At 36.9% G+C, this 22,685-nt stretch overlaps 1 protein-coding gene across 3 annotated transcripts in view; it reads right to left on the reverse strand.

The window, feature by feature from the left end:
- TTBK2 (tau tubulin kinase 2) overlaps positions 1–22,685 on the reverse strand; it is a 104,828-nt gene that overhangs the window by 8,088 nt on the left and 74,055 nt on the right. For 2 of the 3 annotated variants that reach the window (XM_055716601.1, XM_027807944.2), the window contains 3 exons: positions 22,073–22,676; positions 15,668–15,916; positions 430–1,700 (listed from right to left, as the gene is read on the reverse strand). In XM_055716601.1, coding sequence (XP_055572576.1) covers positions 430–1,700; positions 15,668–15,916; positions 22,073–22,676 — 2,124 coding nt within the window. The remainder of the gene's footprint in view (positions 1–429; positions 1,701–15,667; positions 15,917–22,072; positions 22,677–22,685) is intronic. The other variant, XM_055716602.1, reaches the window with a different exon arrangement.

The following is a 22,685-nucleotide window of genomic DNA, read 5'->3' on the forward strand; positions in this document are numbered from 1 at the left end:
TCACGGCTGGAATCTCCAAATTCTTGAATACTTAAAATGTCTACAATAAGAACAGTTTAATTTTCAAAGGGGCTGGATATGACAAATCCTGTTGATCTCTTTGGGTTTGTGAATAATCAACAGTTCCAGAAATGTGACCCCACTTCGGAAAAAACTGTAAAGACTTAGTTATAGATTGACAGGTTTCAAAATACTGAATACACAACTATAGATGTATAAGGTTTAACGGTGAAGCAGGCTCATTCTTGTGTAACAGCCTCTCCTCATTCATTCTCCAATGTAAGATTTCTCAGAAAACTGAAGTCCAGCATTTAAAAAAATATTAGTTAAAGGATGGAACTTCTACAGGATTTCACACTGCATAGTAACTGCAGTCTAGCTCAAATCCATTTTCAGCCCGCAAACCTGTTTCTATTTTCTCTGCATTACCTAGCTTCTACCCCAGGTCTAGTAGGTGGTTTTCCTGGTGGTGGCCGAGGAAAGAACTGAGCTGAACTTGAACTGGTGACTTGATCAGTGGTTGCCCACGACACTGGCCTTGGAATCTTGCTTTTTCTGGACTGAGGGCTGCTTGGAGATAAAGAGATGTCTTCTGTCTGCTTGCTGAAATGAGAGTCCAGTGTCAATCTAGAAAATGAGGATAAGACATTATCCTCAGAAAACTGTACTGGAGCAGCAGCCATTTTTTCCTCCAGTGACTTATCAGAGGCACTTGAGAGGTCACCAAGGAAAGATTTGAGCTGTCTCTTTTCCATAAGTAGTCTGACCAAGTCTGTCTGATGGGCCTTTTTTAGAAGAAGTTTTTCCTTTGCTGAAACAGGAGAAGAGGACTCTGACGTTGAGTCTATCTCTTGTGCTAAAACTGGGATTCGGCTCTGCCTGAATACAAAAGGAGATTTAACTAAGTCCTTCTTAGATCGATGAGAATTCTCATTTTCTGAAATACAGTGGAATAACTCTCCATTTCTGGGTGCGTTTTTCTCTTTTTTGTCCTCCTGGTGCAAAAAAGTAGTAAGGGCCACTTGGTGGCATTTCAAGTCTTGGATATGAACTTCTTCCTTATTAGAATGAAAACCATTTTCCTGAACTGGTGCTATTTTGCTTGCCTGTCTATTAACGTGTGTGTTGGTAAATCTTGAAGGAGAAAATTCTGATGTTTTAGGTGCTATTGACTTCAGAACCTCATCTTGATTTGGCACCAAACAGACAGGCCTTGGCTTTGATTCTTCAGCAGCTTCAGTACTCGTTAGAGGTTCTTCCTCTGCAGATTTTGAGTTTCCTGGCAAAGAATTCTGTTCTTTGCTTAGCATTTCAATGGCATCCTCAGAAACCACCGGAAGCCTTTCTTCCTCAGCTGCCTCCACAGGCATATTTTCAAGTTCTTTCTCTTCCTGTATCCCACTATGTTGATCAGGTAGGTCCTTTTGGCCACAGTCCAGGATGCTGACACATTCTTTGACAAGTCCTTCCCGGTCAAGCACCTCTTGGCTGATATTAAGTACCAAATCTTGCCTGCTGGCACTAGCTGGAAGTGCGTCTTCTGTTACAACCAAACCTGGCAAACTTTCCTTCGGAGAGGAAAGTTCCACAGTGTGTTCCACAGACTGAGCATCCTGCTCTCTTTTCTCTAGCTGGTGGCCATAATGAAAGCTCTCCGAAGCAGACTGTGTGGATGCCACTGAAGGTCTGGGTATTGTTATCTGCATTGGAAAATTAGAGAAGGCAAAGGTGAGAAACTCTGGAATGTTATACAGATTAACATTCTTTAAATAGCACTTTTGATTCCATGTCTTCAAGATGCATTACAGAATGATTCCTATGACTCACAATGTTCAAGTAATACCCAATTTCGTAATTTACATCTAAATAATTAGAAAAGAAAATGCTCTATCACCCCAAGACAGAAATGTGTAACAGGTAAAAACAAACATAAGCTCAGTGGAAAATGTTGCAGTTACCAAGTAACCCTCCTGGAAATGAGATCCAGCTTAACAGGTAGGCTTTTAATTTATTTTACATTAGTTTGAATACCCTTAGAATAAAATATAAACACACAATCTTTAACAAGTGCACAACAATATTTTAGACAAGTACAGAAGACAAAGAACACAGTGAGATCTAGATTCAGGAATGGACTTAAATTTCCATTTAGGCAGAATTTAGATACTTTGTTAACAAAACAATTAACAAAAAACTTTATTTACCTAATTAAATACATCCATACCTGTAATACCTATATTTTTTGTCCAGAAAAACTTTCCCGAATACCCAAATTTTAGCTGTTACCTTCCCTACAGAAGCTTATGCCTCGTTTTAACCAAGCAAACTGGTTAGGACATCTCCTTACCTAAGGTTATTAAGAGCTTCACAAACTAAATATTCACACATCTAAATCCCCTAACGGGTCTAATCCAATAGATACACCTAAAGCACTCCTAAAACCTAGATATAGTATTTAGTCAGAGTCCCTTTGAAAAACAGTCGTCATGATGAGTATTGCCTCTAGCACACAGCTTAATTGTTAGAGCACACGTTCAGGAAACCCCCACTCTCCACCTGAGGGACATTAACCCACTTGCCCCAGTTCCCATCATGTATGGAAAAATCAGAACAGAGTTGCTTCTCACCTTCCCTGCTGAAGTCAGGCCGTTGCACCAACAGAAATGCAAGAGTCATGAGGTCAGAGGGTGACAGTGCACACACAAAAGTGAGAGGAGTTTTACCTCTATGGCCAAGGGAGGAACGCGCTGTCATGTGAAGAGGAGTCCTAGATTCTGGTTTATACATATTGGATGGAGTCATTTGTAAATGACAGTAAAAAAACCTCAGGGGGCTACCCTTACATCTTTCTCTACATGTATAGAGTGTTCAGCTCCTTTTTTTCCTGGTGTTCTTTAGCCTCATTAACTTGACACAGTTTGAGTTTGTAACCCTCAACAGAAAGTGGAAGACTGGAGTCTGGGTTTGGGCAAAAAGACTTTCTTGATGCACTGATGGTAGAAGAGACCACTAGTGGTAGCCTATTTCCAGTGTTGTCACGATTCTATGTTACAAGACAGATTTCACTTGACCTTGCTGCAGAAATTATACATGCTGCTGAGCTTAACGGGTTTTTGTAAGAGCTAGTACATTGGTACTACTGGGTGGTAGAGACCAAGCTCATCTGTCAGGACCTGTAACAATTTACACTGTGTACTCAAATTCACAAATATAGAACACCTCTCCAAAATAAAAAATGGGAACTGACAGTGAAGGAGATTTCTCAGGTTTCCCATGAGAGTATAACAGCATCATTGAAATTCTTGCTGATTTCTTTTTCTTTTTGCTTTTTCATAGTCCTGTACAATAAAATTTTCATCATTATGGGCACACATTTACCTCCATGAAACACAAACATTCAACTGATATTATAAACAGTTCACTAGAACAAAACATGAAACACAAATCACAGGCATAAAGTTGAATTAGAGAGGACAATTATTTATGTTAAAGAAAATATTTCTGTACTATACAATGCATTATGAACCTCTCTAATTTACCTAATGCAGTTTTTGGACCTTAAACTAAAAATGTGGAATCGTATTTTTGAGAAATTTGGGAAAAATTTTTTGGGAAAAAAAAATTCCTTAGTTTTATAAATAGGATTAGCTGTTAGGCTACAGCAAGTGGTATTTTTCACTGGAATGGGGGCGGGAAGGCAGAAATGTAAGGTAATTGAACTCTTGTTTTCCTAAGTAGACTTAAGCTGTCTGTAGCATCTTCCCCAGGTTGAGATTTATTGAAATAGAGGAAAATTTCTCTTTTTTTCTCTATTATTGAAATAGAGGAAAAAGCAAACCACAACAAAAAAACCCCAACACTTAAGACCTGCAGCAAGAGGCTACTTTTTGTCTCCCTGATAAAACTGTTTACAAGTTTGGACCACTACAGTCCCTTCAAGTTTGCTGAATTAAAATAGCACATTCAGAAACAAACTGAAGTTACTTAGTTTTGGCCAAACAGTCCTCCTCATCTCCTCTTACTCTTGGTCTCAGTTCTTTCCTCTGAAAGAGACACTATTTCTCTTTTGAGTTAGAGAAGTCTTTCTTACTTCAAAAGCTTTCTTATGAGAGAATCCAAGCACATTAGTTTTGCTACAGAAATACCAGAGGAAGCAGATTATTATTTTTTTTTAAAAAGCACATTTCCAGATTAGGTCAATTAGTGCCTAAATCTTGAGTGTTAAACAAAAATAGTTTAGCAAGAACTCTGCATAGAAAGGAAAAGGTATAAAACCAGAGAAAAAATGAAGAAAAAAGGTCTAGGAAATGGGGCAGTTCTTCCACATGTTTCCTTACCTCTCTAGAAAGTTGCCCTGAGGCAACACATCTCCAGGTATTGAAGGACTCGCTTTCATATTACAGGAGAACATTTTTTGGCCTGTCACACAAAAATCATCAAATCTCTTAGGAATTTTCAAATACAAGCTGGGTAAAAAGTGGGTTCATAAAATTTTACTGCAACATAGTCCTTGGCATAGCAGGTTCAGATTTTCCAGAGATCACTTGGGGAGCTGCTGTCCACTCAGCTTTGTCTCCAGCTTGTTTCAATACCTTGTTCCCCAGGGCTGCAGGCAGAATCCCCAAAGTAAGAAAATCTGGTAAAATATTTCCTTTTCCAAACTTTTCACTTGATGAGCTAATCTGGTTGCCAATTCAAATAACACAGGAATCAAAAAACCCGAGTTGTCTTCCACTTATTTGAAGAAGGATGGCTTCCCTTCAAATGGCTCTGGTGTCCTCTCAATTTTCAGAGGTAAGACAACCTTAATTATTTGCTTTTAGGAAGACATTTATCTTCTTGGTGTACTTCCAGAAGTGCTGCAATTGCGTTTAACTCCTCCTTTGCTCAACCTCTCTTTTCCTTGTGACCTCTCTCTCATATGTCAACTCTCTGTTAATGAAAACCAGCTCTGACCTGAAATTTATTTACATTTTTCAACAGACTTTATATCCTTTGTCACATCTGGAGAGAGAATTTCCTAGTCTTTCAGGCCTATCTTGGCAAACTCAGATTTAACCCTTACACCTAAGAAATAGAAAGTTTGTTGAACAACCTACAATAGAACAGGCAGGAACTACTTATGAAAGAAAAACACTGAACAAGTGGAGGAAAGAACCAGATACTGGATGACTAAGTACCATCAAAGACTCAGTACTACTGAGTAGTTCACAGTTTCAGAAATGGCTTTTTGAACATATAGATCACTTTCTTGATTTGTGATATTCTTCACTAACAAACAAAAGCTTGTTTTCTCAGATGGTAAATAAACCTCTTAATGGTCTTCTCAAGGCACAATAATCAAATTATATCCCTGTTGGGCTTGACATTTCACCTATACATGCAAGACATTTAAATGGGTAATCATGCAGAAGTGCTTTTCATGCAAGGGTTGCTACAACTTCAGGTGCAGCTTTAAGAGAGAAACAACAGAGCAAGGCCAATTTTTAAAAAATCTGGGAACATGTATGAGAAAACAGAACTTGCATAGAACTGAATCCTGTTAAAACATAGAATCATAGAATGGTTTGGATTGGAAAGGACTTTAAAGACCATCTAGTGCCAACCCCCCTGTCATGGGCAGTGATACAAATGCTTTCATTTGGAAGAACTTGGATGTAATAGTCAATTATTGAAGAAACGGAAGAAGCTTGTAGATGATCCTCCTAAGGCCCCTTGTAAGATTTCTCTGGATAAAGCATCAGCTTCTTTATTTACAAGGCTGGCCACTACAGATAACTTCACGTTTCACACTATGCAGGATTCTAAGTAAAAAGACTGGAGGAAGTTTTGAATCTGTTAAAACAATTTAAGGGGGGGAAAAATATATAATCCTGTGGCCTTAATTATCCCGTGGTCTTCTCACTCTCTTGTTTGTGAAACCTTGCAAGACAGAAGTCAGAATCAAGCAGTCTGAGGAGGGCTGATCCCAAGACATACAAAATAACCAATTTATCTTATCATTTAGTCTAATTCAGGGAGACAGAAATCTCAAGGTTATTCAATACATGTCTTGTTACAAAACAAATAATAAATGGCCTAACTTGTAAATTTTTAAAAAAATCATAATCATAAATAATCCTCATACTTTCTTTTCTTCTGCCACTAATTAAAATCGTATGCTATGAGATTTCTATGACTAGTCATGTCAATTTTGTAAAACACTGAACCTAAGGAACAAAGAATACAACGTGTTATGGGCAATTCACCTAAGAAGAAAAATGTGGGGAATAGAATTTAAAATGCTGCCTCTCAGCTCATTATGATAATCAGTTTATAACACTATCTACCCGATTATCACGATTTCCATAGTTCAGCAGAAGTTATGCAATACAGCAGATTACCAAAAATGGCTGAGACAATTTATGGAACAATGAATTTGAGGTTCTCCTTTCACTCCAAAACATTGGAATGAAATTATTACCACCACAGTCTTGAATCCTTTTGCCTTCCCTAAATAATTTAACTCCCTTTTGATTTTTCAAATTAGCACTTGACAAAGACGAGAAATTAGACTGCACTTTCTTCAAGAAACTTTACAAGATGGTGAGTTGGATGTTAAGAAGGAAAAAGAACAAAACAACAGTAACAACAACATAAATACCTCTTGGACATCCTTTATGACATCTGACAAACTTTCCTCCTTTTAAACCTTTGACAGGCTGCAATAGCAAGTGATATGCTTGGATGAAATTCTCTGTGAATGTACACAGCAAATTGCAGAGGAGTGAAATACTGAGTTTTGCTCCGAAAAGTTGCTAAGTCTGAAAGAGCTAAAGGTGTGAATATGGATTATTGTACAACACAAGCAGGTAAACATCTGACCCCTCAGCTACAGCTTTTCCCCTCCACTCATGCTGTCTGCTACTTGTGCAAGCATGTCCAGTACTGTCAGGACTTCAGGCCTCTTAGAAACATGGTGTACAGATCCATTGTTCGGCTAATACTGTCATTATTTGTAACTTCTCACATCAATAAGCCATTAGCATATTACTTGGCATTCTGAAGGCACTTTACCTAATGTCTACCCTCCAGAACTTCTTTCCTATCTTAGTAAAGTTTGTGTATCTATGAGAACAAACCTCATATATCTTTTCTATTTTCCCTGCTTCTCTTTTTCATCTGTCGTTAGCTCTGTTGCCTACCAGGAATATGACCAATGTTAGTACAAGTCTGCAACTTCTGCAATACCAAACAACCTCCCTGAATCTTTCCAGTTCAACAGCTTCCTCTACTTCTTGAGTTTTTCTTTATTTATGTCACATAATTTCTACTTACTTGCACAACCATAGGCCTCTGCAAAGAAACGTGACCTGCAGTTTGTATGAAAGCATAAAGGGTATTTTAGTGCACTGTCCCGTAATTTACTGCTAGCATTATTCTCACATGAATAAACCACTGCTATGCTTACATCTTTGTAGACAATCTAGGTTACTGTTCAGGACAGCTCTTCTACTCTTCAAAATCCTCAATGCCTACTACTTACTGACATTTTAGTCTAATCCTTTGTATCCCTTACTTTGTATCCCTTCCCAGATTAAATTCACAGCAGAGAAGAAGTTAAATATAATTGATTATAGATACATAGGCTGTTTCTACAGGTAGACTAACATGGGGATAAACAGGAGGAATATACGGCTGCAATTCATGCTGTTATGGAACATAAGACCAGAGATGATTGTAAGTTTTGATACTGAATCCCTTTCAACAGTCACATATATATATAGTACTGCAAGCATTGCAGGCGTTTTTAGGAACTGGTGTTCCCCACGATACTACCTTCTGTTGTTAATAATTCATATATGACAGGCCCTAATCATAAACTAAAGCAACATCTGAAGGTTTACTTGTATTTGGCTGAAAAGAGGACTGTGTTGCTCTCCGTAACTTTTCAGATATATTCTTTCTGCTATTCTATAATGCTAATTTTTGCATCAATTTATATGGAGGTTGCAAGAAATGGGAAGAGGATGGAATACAGATGTAAAGCTGCAAATAAACAAGACAACTGTGTTTTCACATTCTCTTATGTGATAGGTATCTTTTGAGGATAAAGTATATACAGATCTGTGTGTACAGTCTTACTTTAAAACTTATTAATCATGGCTTAATTTCAGTATTTTTAAAGTATCTTCCCTTTTCAGTTATTCCTACGCCACTTACAAGGTAGAGGAAGATTTTTTTGTTGTTCTAACATAAACTTTTATCCTCAAACATCCAATAGGGCAGATAATGATTGCTCTAAAAGTAGTATCTTTAATTGTGTTTAGAGAATGACTGTCATTGTGATAAGTGGCTAATTAGTTTGGTAATGTGACTAAAACAAGTACTCAGGTAATTTGAAACTGCTATATAGTGCATAAACCAATTGAAGAACATTCTCGACATTTACTTACATTGTTGGAGAACTGGGAAGCAGTGGTGCTTCCAGGCTATTACTTCATAACACTCACACAATACTCCTGCCATATACTCCTATTAAAAATGGGCCAGTATTGTAATATTTTTCTTGAGTTCCACAGAAACAGGCTTTTTCTAACAAAGAAAGGATGAATTTGCCTTAACGAACAGTTCAGAGATGTGAGAAGATGGCAACTAAAGCCTATTTCTGCCTTCCCATCTCATGCTATTATTTCCTTGTTTACAGAAACTGAATTCCTACCTTACCATGGCTATTTTCTAAAGTCACAAAAGGTCTAGAGATGAAGAACTATTTTCAGAAGCTTGGCCAATTCGAGACTTTTTCCTCTGGGAAGTTGGAAACTACCGATTCCATGAAGACTGTGGTTTTAGTATGAAAGCTAGTGAATAAGTATATATTTATAATGATACAATATAATATTATTATAAAATATAAATAATATTATAGAATTAGAAATAAATATAATAATATATTTAGCATTCCTAAATCTAGATTTTGTAAAACATCTAACAATCTTCAATAGGATGTGAATTAGTTCTCCATGACAGGTTATGTTCAAGCATATTTAGGGACTGTGCTGCTCAAGTATACTTAGGTACTCTGTTAAGAAGCACAATACAACACCACAAATGACAAGGTTCCTCCTCTAATAGAGGAAACATTAAATATGAAGTGACATTTATTTTTTAATTAATGGTGCAACCACTTTTGGTATATAAAATGCAGTTAAAATATTTTCATTTTATTGTTACTATTATTACTGTTATTGTTAATATCATAGCTAATAATGATGTAAGCATCTTTAAGTAAACCTTGCTTTGTTTCAGCAGCTAGCTGTGAGAAATGTATTAGTATATATTTTTCTTAGTTTAGAAACAATTTTTACTACATTTGATCTTTTTGAAGCTAAGCTCTACATTAATATCTGTCCCTACAGAGAGAATACCTGCAATTTTAAGAAACAATAAAAACACAGGCTAATACTTCCTCAGGAAAACCCTGAACTCTCATTTTCAAAGCCACACTACACCTTTTACACATTAAGGGCCAGTACTTGGGGGGTTTTGGGGCTTTGGGGTTTTTTTTGGTTTTGTTTGTTTGGTTTTTTAACCCAGTATCTCCTTTGGAAAATTCATTTGAAATGCTCTATTCTGAACCCAGGTTCAATTCAAGTAAAGAGTCTCTGTCATGAAAAAGAGACTCAATTACATAAAACTTGCTTTTATGCGTAACAACAGTGGGGTCTGGCTACTACTGTTTAGATTAATACTGAATATTCCTCTCCAACTTATCAATTCCAACAAAGGGTCATCACAAAGTATCGGTAATTCACATGTTACTGTTGTGCTACATTTATGCTTCAGTTTTGCCATTTACACTATATTTTTGATTTTTTGCAAAGGTAAAAGTATGTTTCATGTTCAAACAGCAACATTCTTTAAAAAAGCAGCTCCAGCAACACATTAAAAAAACAACCATATCAAAATTAAGTCTTCCTGACTTGTGATCCTCCAGTCAGATAGTGAATCCACTCATTTGTATGTTGAAATAAATTAAATCCAGTTCTATCCAGTTATAAGACTGGCACTACATTAGCACATTGCCCACAGTTATGTTATGTTTGCAAGGGAGAGAATCTGTGAACACTAAAATTTCTATGGATGAGTCAAACATACCAGAAAAACTGATGAAACCCTGCAAGTATAATTTTAATACACATGCTAATTTCAGAAGAATTAAAATTACTGTACACACAAAATTTAATTTTCAATCTTGAAATCCAGATTAAAATTTTCTTAATATCTCTCCTCAGAATTGTCAGGATCTATTTGAAAGCATTACGGGTTTTCTCCTGCCCACAGTGCACTACCACCAACAGTAGTTGTAATTCACATAAAGAACTAGCTGCTTTCAGTTTGCTTATAAGCATGTTTAATAGATATCCTTTAGAGAAGACAGACCTAGAGATAAGTGTCTTATCTATACTAAGAGTCCTTCTCTTTTCTTACAGTGTCTTTTCATATATTCTGTCCTCTGCACACAAGGTTTTATAGTCACAAAGTTTACAGACACAAAGATGTGATTAGAATCCAGCTTATCTTTTAAAAATGAAATACCTAGAACTTTTGGGAGCCTGTTATATTACATAGCCTTGCCTCTGTGAACAGGAGTGATGATAAATGTAAAAGCACACCTCCATGAAGCAGTTATAACACGGCTGATTCCATCCAAGCACTCAAGTGATCTACAGTATAATGCATGTTGCAAGCTCCTTAAAAATACTTACAAAGGCACCACCAGTTTGTTCTGATTCTGTTTTGGTTGCTAGCCTGATTACTAAGATTAGATACACCAATAAGGGAGTATCACTCTAGCCCATCTGTAAGCTGTCTACATATATTCTGTCTCTAGAAGCTGCCTGAAAGCAGTCAGAAGAGCTCTACATTTGTAGCTAGGTAATATGTAAACACATCCCTGTGGCTCATGTAGAGCAACAGTGTAGAGTTGCCCAATACTAGAAATTTTAATAATAATTTGAAACTGAACTGATTTTCAAAAATCATGTTGTGGCAGTTAAGAAATATTAGAGACCCCCACAGAGCACTTGTCCTAATTTTAGTTGTTTCCCTATTTTGTCTACTCCTTCCCTATGACAGACCTATCTAACCAGGAGAAAATGCTAAGATGCTGACACATTCACGAACTCCAAATAAAGATATTTTTTTTTCCTGTAATTCTAGTTGGACTAGTATTATATGCGATTTTAATGATAGCAGGAAAAAGATTTTAAGAGATAAATACATCTTAACTGAAGATTCTCTTATGGATGGACAATATCTGCAATTATTTATATACAATATTTATTAATTAGATCAATTATACCTTAATTACATGAGAAATAATCATTAGTCCTTGGCCATTACGCTCTGAATTGTAACCACCTACTTATTGCAAGAATATTACTGCATGAATTGTCATCATGGAAACAATTATTGACACCAGAGTTGAGCAGCCCTCCATGGCAAATCCCACAGACCATTTAGCTTTCCTGAATTATCTTTACTTATTCCAAGTTAATGGAATTATGATGCTAGAAAAATGTAGTAATTCACATAGGTTTGGGATAAGATTTTTTTTAAGAAAATTAAAAATTGGCCACTTCAAGGACAGACAAGAAGAGATGAACCATGTGGTTATCAATTTTGGGAATCTTAAAAGTATTGTGGATTCCAGAAGACATGGACATTTTAAACAATTATTAACTTTTTACTGGTTGTTTTTTTCCTACATGATCGGTGTATGTGGATGCTATTACCAAGGCTAATTTATTGTCCTGACCTTCACTATGACTTTTCTGCTGCTTCTGAAACCTGCAGAAAAATGACCAAGAGTGTTCTGTCATTAAACATGGATGTTCTCTCTACAGGCAACACACTATTTGAAAAAAACCAAGGCATTTATACTGACTGCTTGTCCTCAACTGTTTGTTTCTTATTTTACAACGTGTGAAGTTTCCATTGAAGGAAAAGCTACCCTAACATAGTGTAATTTTTAATTCTTCTTTATACCAAAGGCAGATCCTAACAGACATGAAAACTTCAAGTTAATGCCGATGCCAAAAATAATTTTAAAAGAACACTGTAACAAGAGAGGAGCATCTTTAGGGTTTTGTTTGTTTATTTGTGGCTCTAAAAGGGATTGTTAAATGTGAAAACCAATGTAAACGTTCATCTCTTGCTATTGCAGACTAGTGAAACCTGCCAAAACTAGTTCATAAAAAATGGCAAAATTTACAACATTTACGTGCACTCCTGGCTTATAAACCTAAAACATCCAAAATAAAGTTACAATGATAAAGGATATGCATTCTTTCTCTAAATACCCCTTGAACACGTCAAGAAGTCTTACCTTATTCTTCCATAGGTCCCTGAATTCCAGTGAGATGCTTAAAAATTAAGGTAAATTTTTCAACTCAGATCAGTATATTATTTCTCATCCTGGATATGAATATGATGGTTTGCATTTCCATAGCATCTTGTGTGGGAAGATTTCAGAGCATTTTGTAACTAATAACATGTCTATATAGCTACAAAATAATTTTTAAAATGTTCCAGTAAGGTAGAAATTTCAGAAAATTAAGACATAAAATATCTGTGTAAGTGCCAACTAATTTCAACTGCTTAACCTGAGACACACAGATTATCCTTCCCTAACACAATGAATAACCACAAAATCATTAGATTAAAATTAGTCCCCTTGTACATGTCCCATTAAGCACATTCACAAAATGAAAATATGCCAGCATGACCAAAAATAAAAATAAAAAATACAAAATCCACCTTTGTTAAGGGCTGAATTTGACTGTATAGCAGCCAGTTTACAAGTATTTTAGCTGGCTGCTGTGGCTAGAAGGGGTGCTTACTATCTTATTGAAGAACTCAGGCTGAGAAACCACAGAGATCAACATCTGAGACCACTTATTTTGATTGTTTCTCAAGACACAGTTACACATTTAGCACAACGTCTACCTAAGCAGTCTCTTCATACACAGCCCTGGCCAGTATAGTTGCTGCCATCACATCACCTTTTCCATTGGCCTCACACAACACGCTATGCAGTCCTCTAATGAGCAGAGTTCAGAGAACTTACCTGACTGAAAAATTCACAGAAAGGAAAAGGTTATGTTTCAAGAGGATTTGCCGTACAATTTGACCATGCTACAGAGGCACATGATGCTAATAGCCCTCTAGCCCCACTCTTCAGATTCAAGTACAGTCAAAGCATTCATTCTGGTTTTTGTCAGCTCTAATGCTGCCAGGCTCTTCTATGCTGCAAGCTGAGTAAATACAGAGAGTTGAAGCAAAATACTTCAATTCTTTTACATAACATATATATGGCAAGGGAGCAGTTCTCTATCATATGTCTTATATTGTAAAGGTAAACCTACATCCCACACCCTCTCTGCACTAGGGAGCACGGAATATACAGAAATTTCATGACCTCCTCTATCTGATGTCAAACTAGAGGGAGGTGGGCTATAGCTTCCGAACCCTCACTCATCAACAATGAGGAAAGAAAATCCCTTTGCTTGATTTCAGGAACAAACGTATCATTTTTTATTTTTTAATACAGGAAACTAAATTCAACAGCACAGATCCCTGACCTCTGCAATTCATGAGTTATGAACATTGAACCAAATTGCAACCAGCATGAAATACACAAACATATATTCAGTACCAAATATTTATATAGAACAATATAGAATTACATACAAATTATTTTTAATATTAGACTAGAGAAAAGCTTTAGCTTATTAACATGCATATTCATCTTTCAGGCTGCTGGAACTTCCAGTTTGCTAAATACCTAACATTACTGCACTGTAGAAAAGAGAAACACTTGAAGAAGTATTTCAGCGTTTCAGTAAGCCATGAAGTACACGAGGCCTTCATTGTTGGAATGAACTAAAGAATCATGTGCTTGTAGTTTCCATAGTAAATGAAAAACTGGAAGTTAAATCCTCAACAGTCAGGAGTTTCAAAACCACAGCTTGAAAAGGAACACAGCAGTCATGGACTTACCAGGTAAAAAGAAAGAGGAGGCTGAGAATGCTACATGTAATCCTCACTCCACTCAGTAGCAGCAGCACCTGACACAATACCAGTTCTTTTTCACATGACAAGGAAGTGTATCACTTTGCAGCTCATATTAATATTGCAGCTTTATTCATTTGTTGGGTACTAAAGAAGCCAGAGAAGACCCTCACTGCCAACTTACTTTCTTTGAGTATTGTGAGCAGTTTGCTAATTATACCTGCAATTCATTCCAATTGGAAAATTTAAATCATACATATACAGGCAAAAAAAATTTAGAGGCCATTTTGCATCCTGGGATACAAACTAATCCTGAAAAATGCTGAAGCTTAACTTTTCATGAGTTAATTTCTTCTAAGTCCTTTGCGCTAGTCAATATGTCAGTCATCATGAAGAATGTGGTATTTTGGTATCTCATAAAGTTCACAGTAATGAACATCTGGGAGCTACTCTTTTTCCATTTCCATACATCGAGGACAGAACTGGTTTTTTTATATTCAGATAAAAAGCAGCCAGGAGTTGCTGGAAAAAAACACTGCTTTTTGAGTTAACAGACAAAATGTTGACACTAGCTGCTTTGTTTGCCTTGTTATCACTCAACACTGATCCTGTGGAAGTTTGAAAGAAGCTAATGTTGATGGTTACTTTTAATATCAATACTCCTGTGCATGCTTCACTGAAAAAAAAGAAGTCTATATAAATATAGAAATATTTATACTGAAAAAATACATTAGAAATAAAAGGCACACAAAATATAATCCAAATGAAATATTAATGGTAAAATGATAATGATATGTTAGGGTCTTATGCATTAATGCTATGTCATACTGTTTTACCAGTCAATGCAAGCTCATGCTGCTTAGCAAATTTCAATATTTTTGTGACTAACAGACAAATTATGATTAACTTCAATTATGATTCTAAGCCTTCATCTTTCTCATGTTGAAATGAACTGTGAATACAAAACTATGAGAAGTCCCCTTTCTCTAGTGACATTTTCATTAGCTATGACTCCTGATAATTGCCATCTTTGCTTTGTATACTGCAAGCAGTGGAACAATTCATTATTTGTTCATTCCCCAAGTAGCAATTCCACTATCTCTAGATATTTTTCCTCACATTAAAATGATTTAAGGTAGTCCAAATTTTAATATGTGTTCCTCATTCAAAATCCACCTGGTACTGATTATAGGAACACATAAAAAAAGTGAGATTTTAATCTTAGTTTTGAAAGAAGCAACAAAACTTTTCCAGAATTTATAATCCTACCTTTTCCAACAGAAAACCCCTCTGAGGAAGTGAGTCTATCTTCCAGAACATCCAGAGAGGGCTGATGCTCCAGACCACAACCTCCTTCAATATTCCTCTCTCTCTAATACTACCTCTTCTAAGTGGGACAGTATCTTTCTCATAGAGTACTCCTGACTCTAGTCCTGGACAAGATCCATTCTTATTCCCCAAATTGATCTTTCAAAATATTTTTTTGGATGTTGGGTATAGCAGTATGATTAGCATATGCCTACTACTGGACTGTGCAGAGCAACTGAAAATGTTAAACTTTGCAGATGACTGCTAAAATGCAGTCACTTTTATGAAAACAAGGCTTATTCACCTGCTGAAGTTGTGCTTTTGAGATGCAAATGGCAGGGGGGAACTTGTTGCCACAGGGAATGACTGGAAGCTGCCTACGACCAGTTGAGCGGGAGGAAGAGGAGTGGCTCTCAGCTGACTGACTCCTTGGTAAACCAGCCTCTTTCAGAGGGTCCAAGTGGATGGATAGATAGGCTATAGGGCTCATGGTGCGGAGGATGGGACTTGAAATTCTTGGAGTGGAGAAATGCAGCACATGAGATGAGTTGAGCTGTGAGAACAACATGGCGGGGAAGAAAATAAGGTTTATAAATCAATATTTTAATAATTCTTGTTTATGTCTTGCCTAGATACATTTTCTTAGAAGACCATATTCACAAGTTCCTCACAGGTTAAAAGCTGACAATTTAAGAGGCATCTTAAGTCTAATCTTCACATTTTCCATCAATTTTTAAAAATCAAGTATCAAAATCAGAAGTCATCATCCTTTCTCTAGCTGGTTCCTACCTTCAGTCAATCAGTCAGTAAAAATCTAGGGCATATTTAATAAACTAACATAGTCTGTTCCAAGGGCATTGTGTACACAAACTAATTGATTGTTGACTGGTCCTTGCAAATGCTTAGCACATCCCTGCAACAGCATTGTTTTCTGAGATGACTGTATTTTTAGCATATACACCCACTGCAGGGTTTAGAAATGTGACTGTGTAACTACAGCTATAGCAGCACATATTAAGAACTATAGCTGACAGGATTAATCAGTAAGATTAGTACTAAATAATTTTGATGAAATATCCCAAATATAGGATTGAACTGGAAGGATACGCTGGCCTGAAGAATCCATGAGCGATTGCTTCATATTGAAGTACATCACTCAAGCATTTAGAGAAAAGGGAAGAAAAAATAAAGACCAGGAGCTGTAAAGTGTTCCAAACTAATCATTTTAGAGAAAGTACATTTTCAAATTGGTTATTGATGATTCTAATAAACCTATAGCTTTGACATACAACTCTGAAACCAACTGATCTTTTGCAAGACCTTTTCCAGTGCTGAATAAGTATCTGATGGTGACACATCCAAATACCTGCAAATGAGATCGCTATATACAGCTTGCAAGCCCTTCTTCCAAGTATATTTAAACAAAACCATGAAGACTGCAAAAAGTTTCCATATCTCTAATCTTCATGAAGGTCATTTTCTGTTTCCTACCATGGTATTTGCAATTCTATGTGTCTTGAAAACAGAGCACCTATCAAGCATTTTAGTACCTAATGAAAAGGTATTTTGAATTGTCTCAGTCCTAAAGCTTTGGTTTCCATAATGCATAGCTGTCTCTCAACTAGAAAAAAATAAGAAAGCGTATTTCCAGTATCTCACAAATGCATCAACCGAGAACAGAGGGTACATGAAAATTAAACAACTTGGAATTCAGAAATAAATGTAAATTTAAGAGCAAGTTTTTGATAAAACTTAGTACCTCGATGTACAAAAATACTCATTTCAGTAATATTTCTAAATAATAAAAATAAATAGATCCATACAATCAAACCTCTTTTCTAACCATGCATGCACATGTGTGTGTGCGTGTTTGTGTGTAAATAAATATACACACACACACACACGCACGGTATTAGGTTGTCAGCAAAGTTTGACCAGAGCAAACTATAGTTTAATTTAAACTGAAGATAAAAATGGGATTAGCTGTTACATATTCTATTACTTCAATGCCATTATTATTTCTTTGCTGAAATATCTCCTTGACAAATACACATTGCAAAGTTTTGTGCATGCATTGTGTGGAGTTCACTGCAATTCAGTAGAATCGTAGAATCACTTGGGTTGGAAAAGACCTTTAAGATGATGTCCTGGTTTCGGCTGGGACGGAGTTGATTTTCTTCTCGGTAGCTGGTGCAGCGCTGTGTTTTTTGTTTGTGATTTGGTGTGAGAGTAATGTTGACAACAGATGTTTTTAGTTGTCTCTAAGTAATGTTTATACTGAGTCAAGGACCTTTCAGTTTCTCAGGCCCTGCCAGCCAGAGGGCTGGAGGGGCACAAGAAATTGGTAGGGGCCACAGCCAGGACAGCTGACCCGAACGAGCCAAAGGGATATTCCATACCATAGAAGGTAGTATAATATATAAACTGAGGAGAGTCGGCCGGGCCTGCCAACTGGCTGCTCAGGGACTGGCTGGACACTGGTCAGTGGGTGGTGAGCAACTGTATTGTGCATCACTTGCTTTTTTACCCTTCCCTTTGGATTTTATTCCTCTCCCCTTCACCCTCCTTTTCACTATAATTGTTATTATTATTGCTGTGGGTTTTTCCCCCCTCCTATTTTATTTTATCCAAATCATTAAATTGTTCTTATCTCAACCCTCGAGTTTTGCACTCCTTCCTGATTCCCCTCCCCATCCCTCTGGGGTTGGGGGGAGTGAGTGAGCGGCTGCGTGGTGCTTGATTTCTCGCTGGGGTTAAACCCCAATAGGTGATCAAGTCCAACTGTTAAAACCTACAAACACAGTAAATAACTGAGGTCATGGTTCAACAACACAGCAAGTCCAGCTTTAGGCTCTTAGCACCAGCTCAAGGAAAATTAAACTAGAGCTGTATGATGTAAAGTGCTGCTCCAATATAAATTCACCACTAGTCTAGATCAGTTCTAATTCTTTTGACAGATTAATGTTATACCACCAGATATTACAGTAAATCAGGTACTGTCTGTCTTCCTGCAGCCAAAGTCAACACAGAGCCATCAGGAAAGCATGAAGCCAGCATATACACCCTAGCATGCTCTGAATAGATCAACAGGAACGTGACCATGCGCCCATGACAGAGCCAGATCAAACTGGTATTTGCTGGTAGCACACAGAATCTGTATTGCAACTGGAAAACCGTGACTGTTAACATGAAAATTAGTTCTCTTACCTGCAGAGTTTTTTTCATAATAGATAGCATAATTTGCTCTATCTTTTAATGCCTGAAACTTGCTCATCTCCAAGCCAATAACTTCTCCCTTATTTTTTGAGTTCAGTTTTCCTTCCTGAACTGCTACAACTTAACATTGCCATTAGAATGCTGATGCTGCATGAAACGGGTAAGAAGTGATATTACCATCAATTACAGGAAGTCTGTGTACACACACAGTTTCAGGAAGAACATTTACCTACAAATGGGGGGACTGCAGACCAGCAATTTCTTTTCTCCAGGAGAAAATAAAATTATGGGTGAGTATACGAAGCTTTAGTTTCTCATATAGAAACATCCTTGCTACTACTTACTACTAAAATAGTGAGCAATAAAGCCCTGAAAGACAGAAGAATCATCAAAGTAAAAATAAAAAAACATATATAAAACAGGAAAACTATTTTATTTATTCACCATTGAAGTAATTGCTTGCATATTTAACAAACCTATTAGAATAAGCTCAAAGAATGTAATTCATCACACTTTCTCCTAAGTGATAGTGAAGCGGATCACTAGAAATCCATATGGGAGGCATACTCATAAGCATGATGACCGTGAGGGGTGACCTCCTACAGTTTCAAACCATTTGAAATGAGTAAATGGTTTCACAAATTATATTAAGCTATTATACTACTAAAATTTCAACATGTATTTTTAACGCCTTTTATCATTACTTAAGTAATTTGATTTATGGTCCTAACCTTACATTCTTGGATCCCAACCTGCTCTTAGTAACTGGTGCAATATCATTAAATCAGCACAAAAGTAAAATATGACCCTTCACCTATTACTTGTATTGTCAGGAAGGCACTACCTAGATAAAATTACTAAAGAACAAGAACATCTGATCTGCAAACAAGAATCCCATTCAAAGAACAGTTTCAGGTGGGTAAATGCTTTGAGGAAGAAGAAAAAGGACTCTGCCAAACAGCTCCTAAAGGTCACCAGGTCTCTGGAACAGACAGAAATACTGTATGAAGAGGCATATGTATACTGTCTCCCTGTGAAGTGACTAGGACACTCACCTAAAAGAACAGCTAGGTTCCAGTACCCATCTCAAGGAATATTTAAGTAACTTTTATGAAATGAAATACCACCAACGAAGGACAGAAAGAACAACTCGCCTCCAAATATCTTCCTGGACTTTCAAGGGCTAATGAAGTAGAGGGAATACTACCGCAAATTGGCATTACAGTTGGAATAGACATACTGCATAGACACACTCTGTTCCCAGTTTCTAAATCAGCCAAATAATTTGTTTTCTTTATTCCCAGTTCTATTTATCATTTCAATTCCACATGATGCACCTTCAAAACAGTGAGCTCCTTCCTGCCAGTCATCTTGCCCTCACAGCACTACTTGCCTGTCGCGACGGAGGGAAGACACAGTCACTCAATATGAGTGATCAGCAGACTTCGTTTATTGTCTCTTACAGTCACCTTTTATGCCTTCTTATAATTAGCTCATACATATTACAAAAGTTAAGCTCATTATTGGTTAGTTGCCTAAATACCAAGCCCGCCCCTAGTTTCTCTTCTGTAGTTATCTGTTCCCACCTGTAACATTCTTTTCCCACCGCGATCTTCCCGTTATTGCGTAACAAGAACAGCCAAGGATAGTGTATTTTTGTTTTACTTCAGATAAGCTGAGAGCGATGTGCGTTTTTGTCCAGCCAGCTGGACTATGTCTATGTGAACTTTTTCAGCTAGCCAGTTATCCACACTTGCCCTTCCAGGATAATATAAATCATATTCACTCTCCCCATTTTTGAGGTCATGGCAAATATCCCGTACCTGCTTGCAAAGCCAGACTAAATTATAATCTTACCCCAGTGTCTACTTCAACCAGTGTTTCTTGCAATACATCTTGTAATTTGTTGACCTTGTTTATAACTATTGCTGCTCCCACGCTTAGAAGCTTCTTCCTTTCCAGATATTGTCCATTATTTGCACTGCAGTACATGATGTTTATATCACCTCTACTTTCAGTTTTAAGTAAAATAGCTGTTTCCCCAAAAAGAGCCAAATTTGTATAAAGTGGGATAGTGCATTTGCACACAAAATTGAAAGCTGTTTTTTAATAGCTTTCAAAATAAACACACCCAATAATTAGAGACTGTGTTGCTCTTTCTTGTCTGCTTTACTAAAACTGACATTAAAATACAAAAATCAAACAACTGAAATCAACCGAGCAATTTAAATTAATTTTTAGTCTCTAGAAGTTTTTAACCAATCAAAAACTTCACGCAACTAATATTTCAACTTAAATCTCAAAAATCTTCTGTTGTTTAATACAGTTCTGTATTTTGAATGAATCTTCCTTAAACTGCGTAATTCACAAAGTGACTACAATCTTGTATGAAAGATACAATCTTGTATTTTCCATGAGAACATAGGTGTATTTGAAATTTTATTGTACAGCTATAGTTAATTACGTTTTCACCATAAAGGATATTCCACACTTTATAATAAATGAGTGTAGGTGACAAGTTTCATTTTCTAATGAGCTGGCTGTAACCTTCACAGGAAGTGGTGGTAAGTGAGGAAGAAGTACAGCCAGGTTTCTTCGCTCAAAGGAGCTTGAAAGAATTGCCCTTTATATCATAATGACACAATTTCTACTCATAAAAGGGGAGAAACAAAATCAGGAGCTGATGCCAAATCACTTAACCGTTAATCTCACTTCCTCCTTCAGTAAAGTCAGTGACAAAGAAGAAAAAAAGTAAATGTTCAAAAACTGTAGAAATGAGAATTCTTTAGAAAAGATGGAGAAACACAAAAAGAAGAGGATGCAATGGAAGCAAACCAATCTGTCTTAGTGAAGAGAAAATTCTGGGAGCAAAGCAGTGGTTGCAAAAATATCTTGGAAGTCAGAAGTAGCAACTATTTATAAAAGCCAACAAGTTGTTTGTAAAAGAACCACTAGAAATTTCAGAAGAAACAAATGGAATTCCAAAAGAAAACACTACATCGATGATGGTGAGGAGCAAGTAACTCTGGTTCTTTGATTTCAGCCATTTAGGCTTTTCCTGAAACACGTGAAACATTGTAGCAGTGCTTTACACATTCATTGTCATCTTACGTTTCTGTACTGCAAATGTAAATATATATATTTGCATGTGTATCTCTCACTGATTAGGAATCAATTCCTAAGGAGCTTGTTTGTGTGTGTACATATATATATATATAATTTTTTTTTTGATTGAGGCTAGTTCTGTGGAACATACCTGCAGAACTAATAGCCACTGCCATGAGAGAATGTAAACGCTCATTAACAGAACATGGAAGATCACTCCTCAAGAATCAAGTCCCATATCTGATGAAACTAGGAATTTCTGCTACACTACTGTATTTCAGTCACAGCATTTTGCCTTACTGTCTCATCATGTAATTCTGAATAAAGAGAATGTTTAATAAATGTTTAATAAAATAATGTTTAATAAAACAGCAGCCATTTCTCTTACCGGAGTGAGTGCTCCTTCTGCTTGAGCTTCCATAGGACTTGTAGGGGTGGCTGCAAGAAGCTGTCCAGCAGCTCCAGACAGAAGTTCCAATTTATCTGTAAGCTGTTCGGAAGCAGCAGGATGACACTCCATGGCTAGAACAAACTCCACCCCTGAGGTTTGGTTCTTGGCATGGACACTGTTTCCTGCCCAACCACCCTGTCTGGGCTGTTCTTCTGGAGGGGACTCCTCTAGAACTTGTAGTACCTCTGGCTCTTCATCTGAGGGACTTCCAGTTGTTTTGTGACCTAAAGCTTCATTTGTCCCGAAGTCCTGCAAGTCCCGTTCCTTATCTATTATCACCCATTCCTTAGAATCAACCTCCTGCCTGCAGGAACTTAAGTTGACCGCTACAAATCCATTGCTAATAACACCATCAACATGTTCTGGAGAGCTAGCTGACACAGGTTTTGAAGCATCTGGAAGGTATTCTTCATCATAGTGCCAAACATGGTCCATACGGGCAGTTACAGGAGCAGGAATGGGTGTTTTCTGAGAAAGAGGAGGAACAGCAGCAACAGGAGGCTCTGCCGCAGCATTCAAGTCTTTCTGCATCTTCTCCAAACTTAAGAAA

The sequence above is a fragment of the Falco cherrug genome, chromosome 7 (genome assembly GCF_023634085.1).
Source record: "Falco cherrug isolate bFalChe1 chromosome 7, bFalChe1.pri, whole genome shotgun sequence".
In the NCBI taxonomy this organism is placed as follows: Eukaryota; Metazoa; Chordata; class Aves; order Falconiformes; family Falconidae; genus Falco; species Falco cherrug.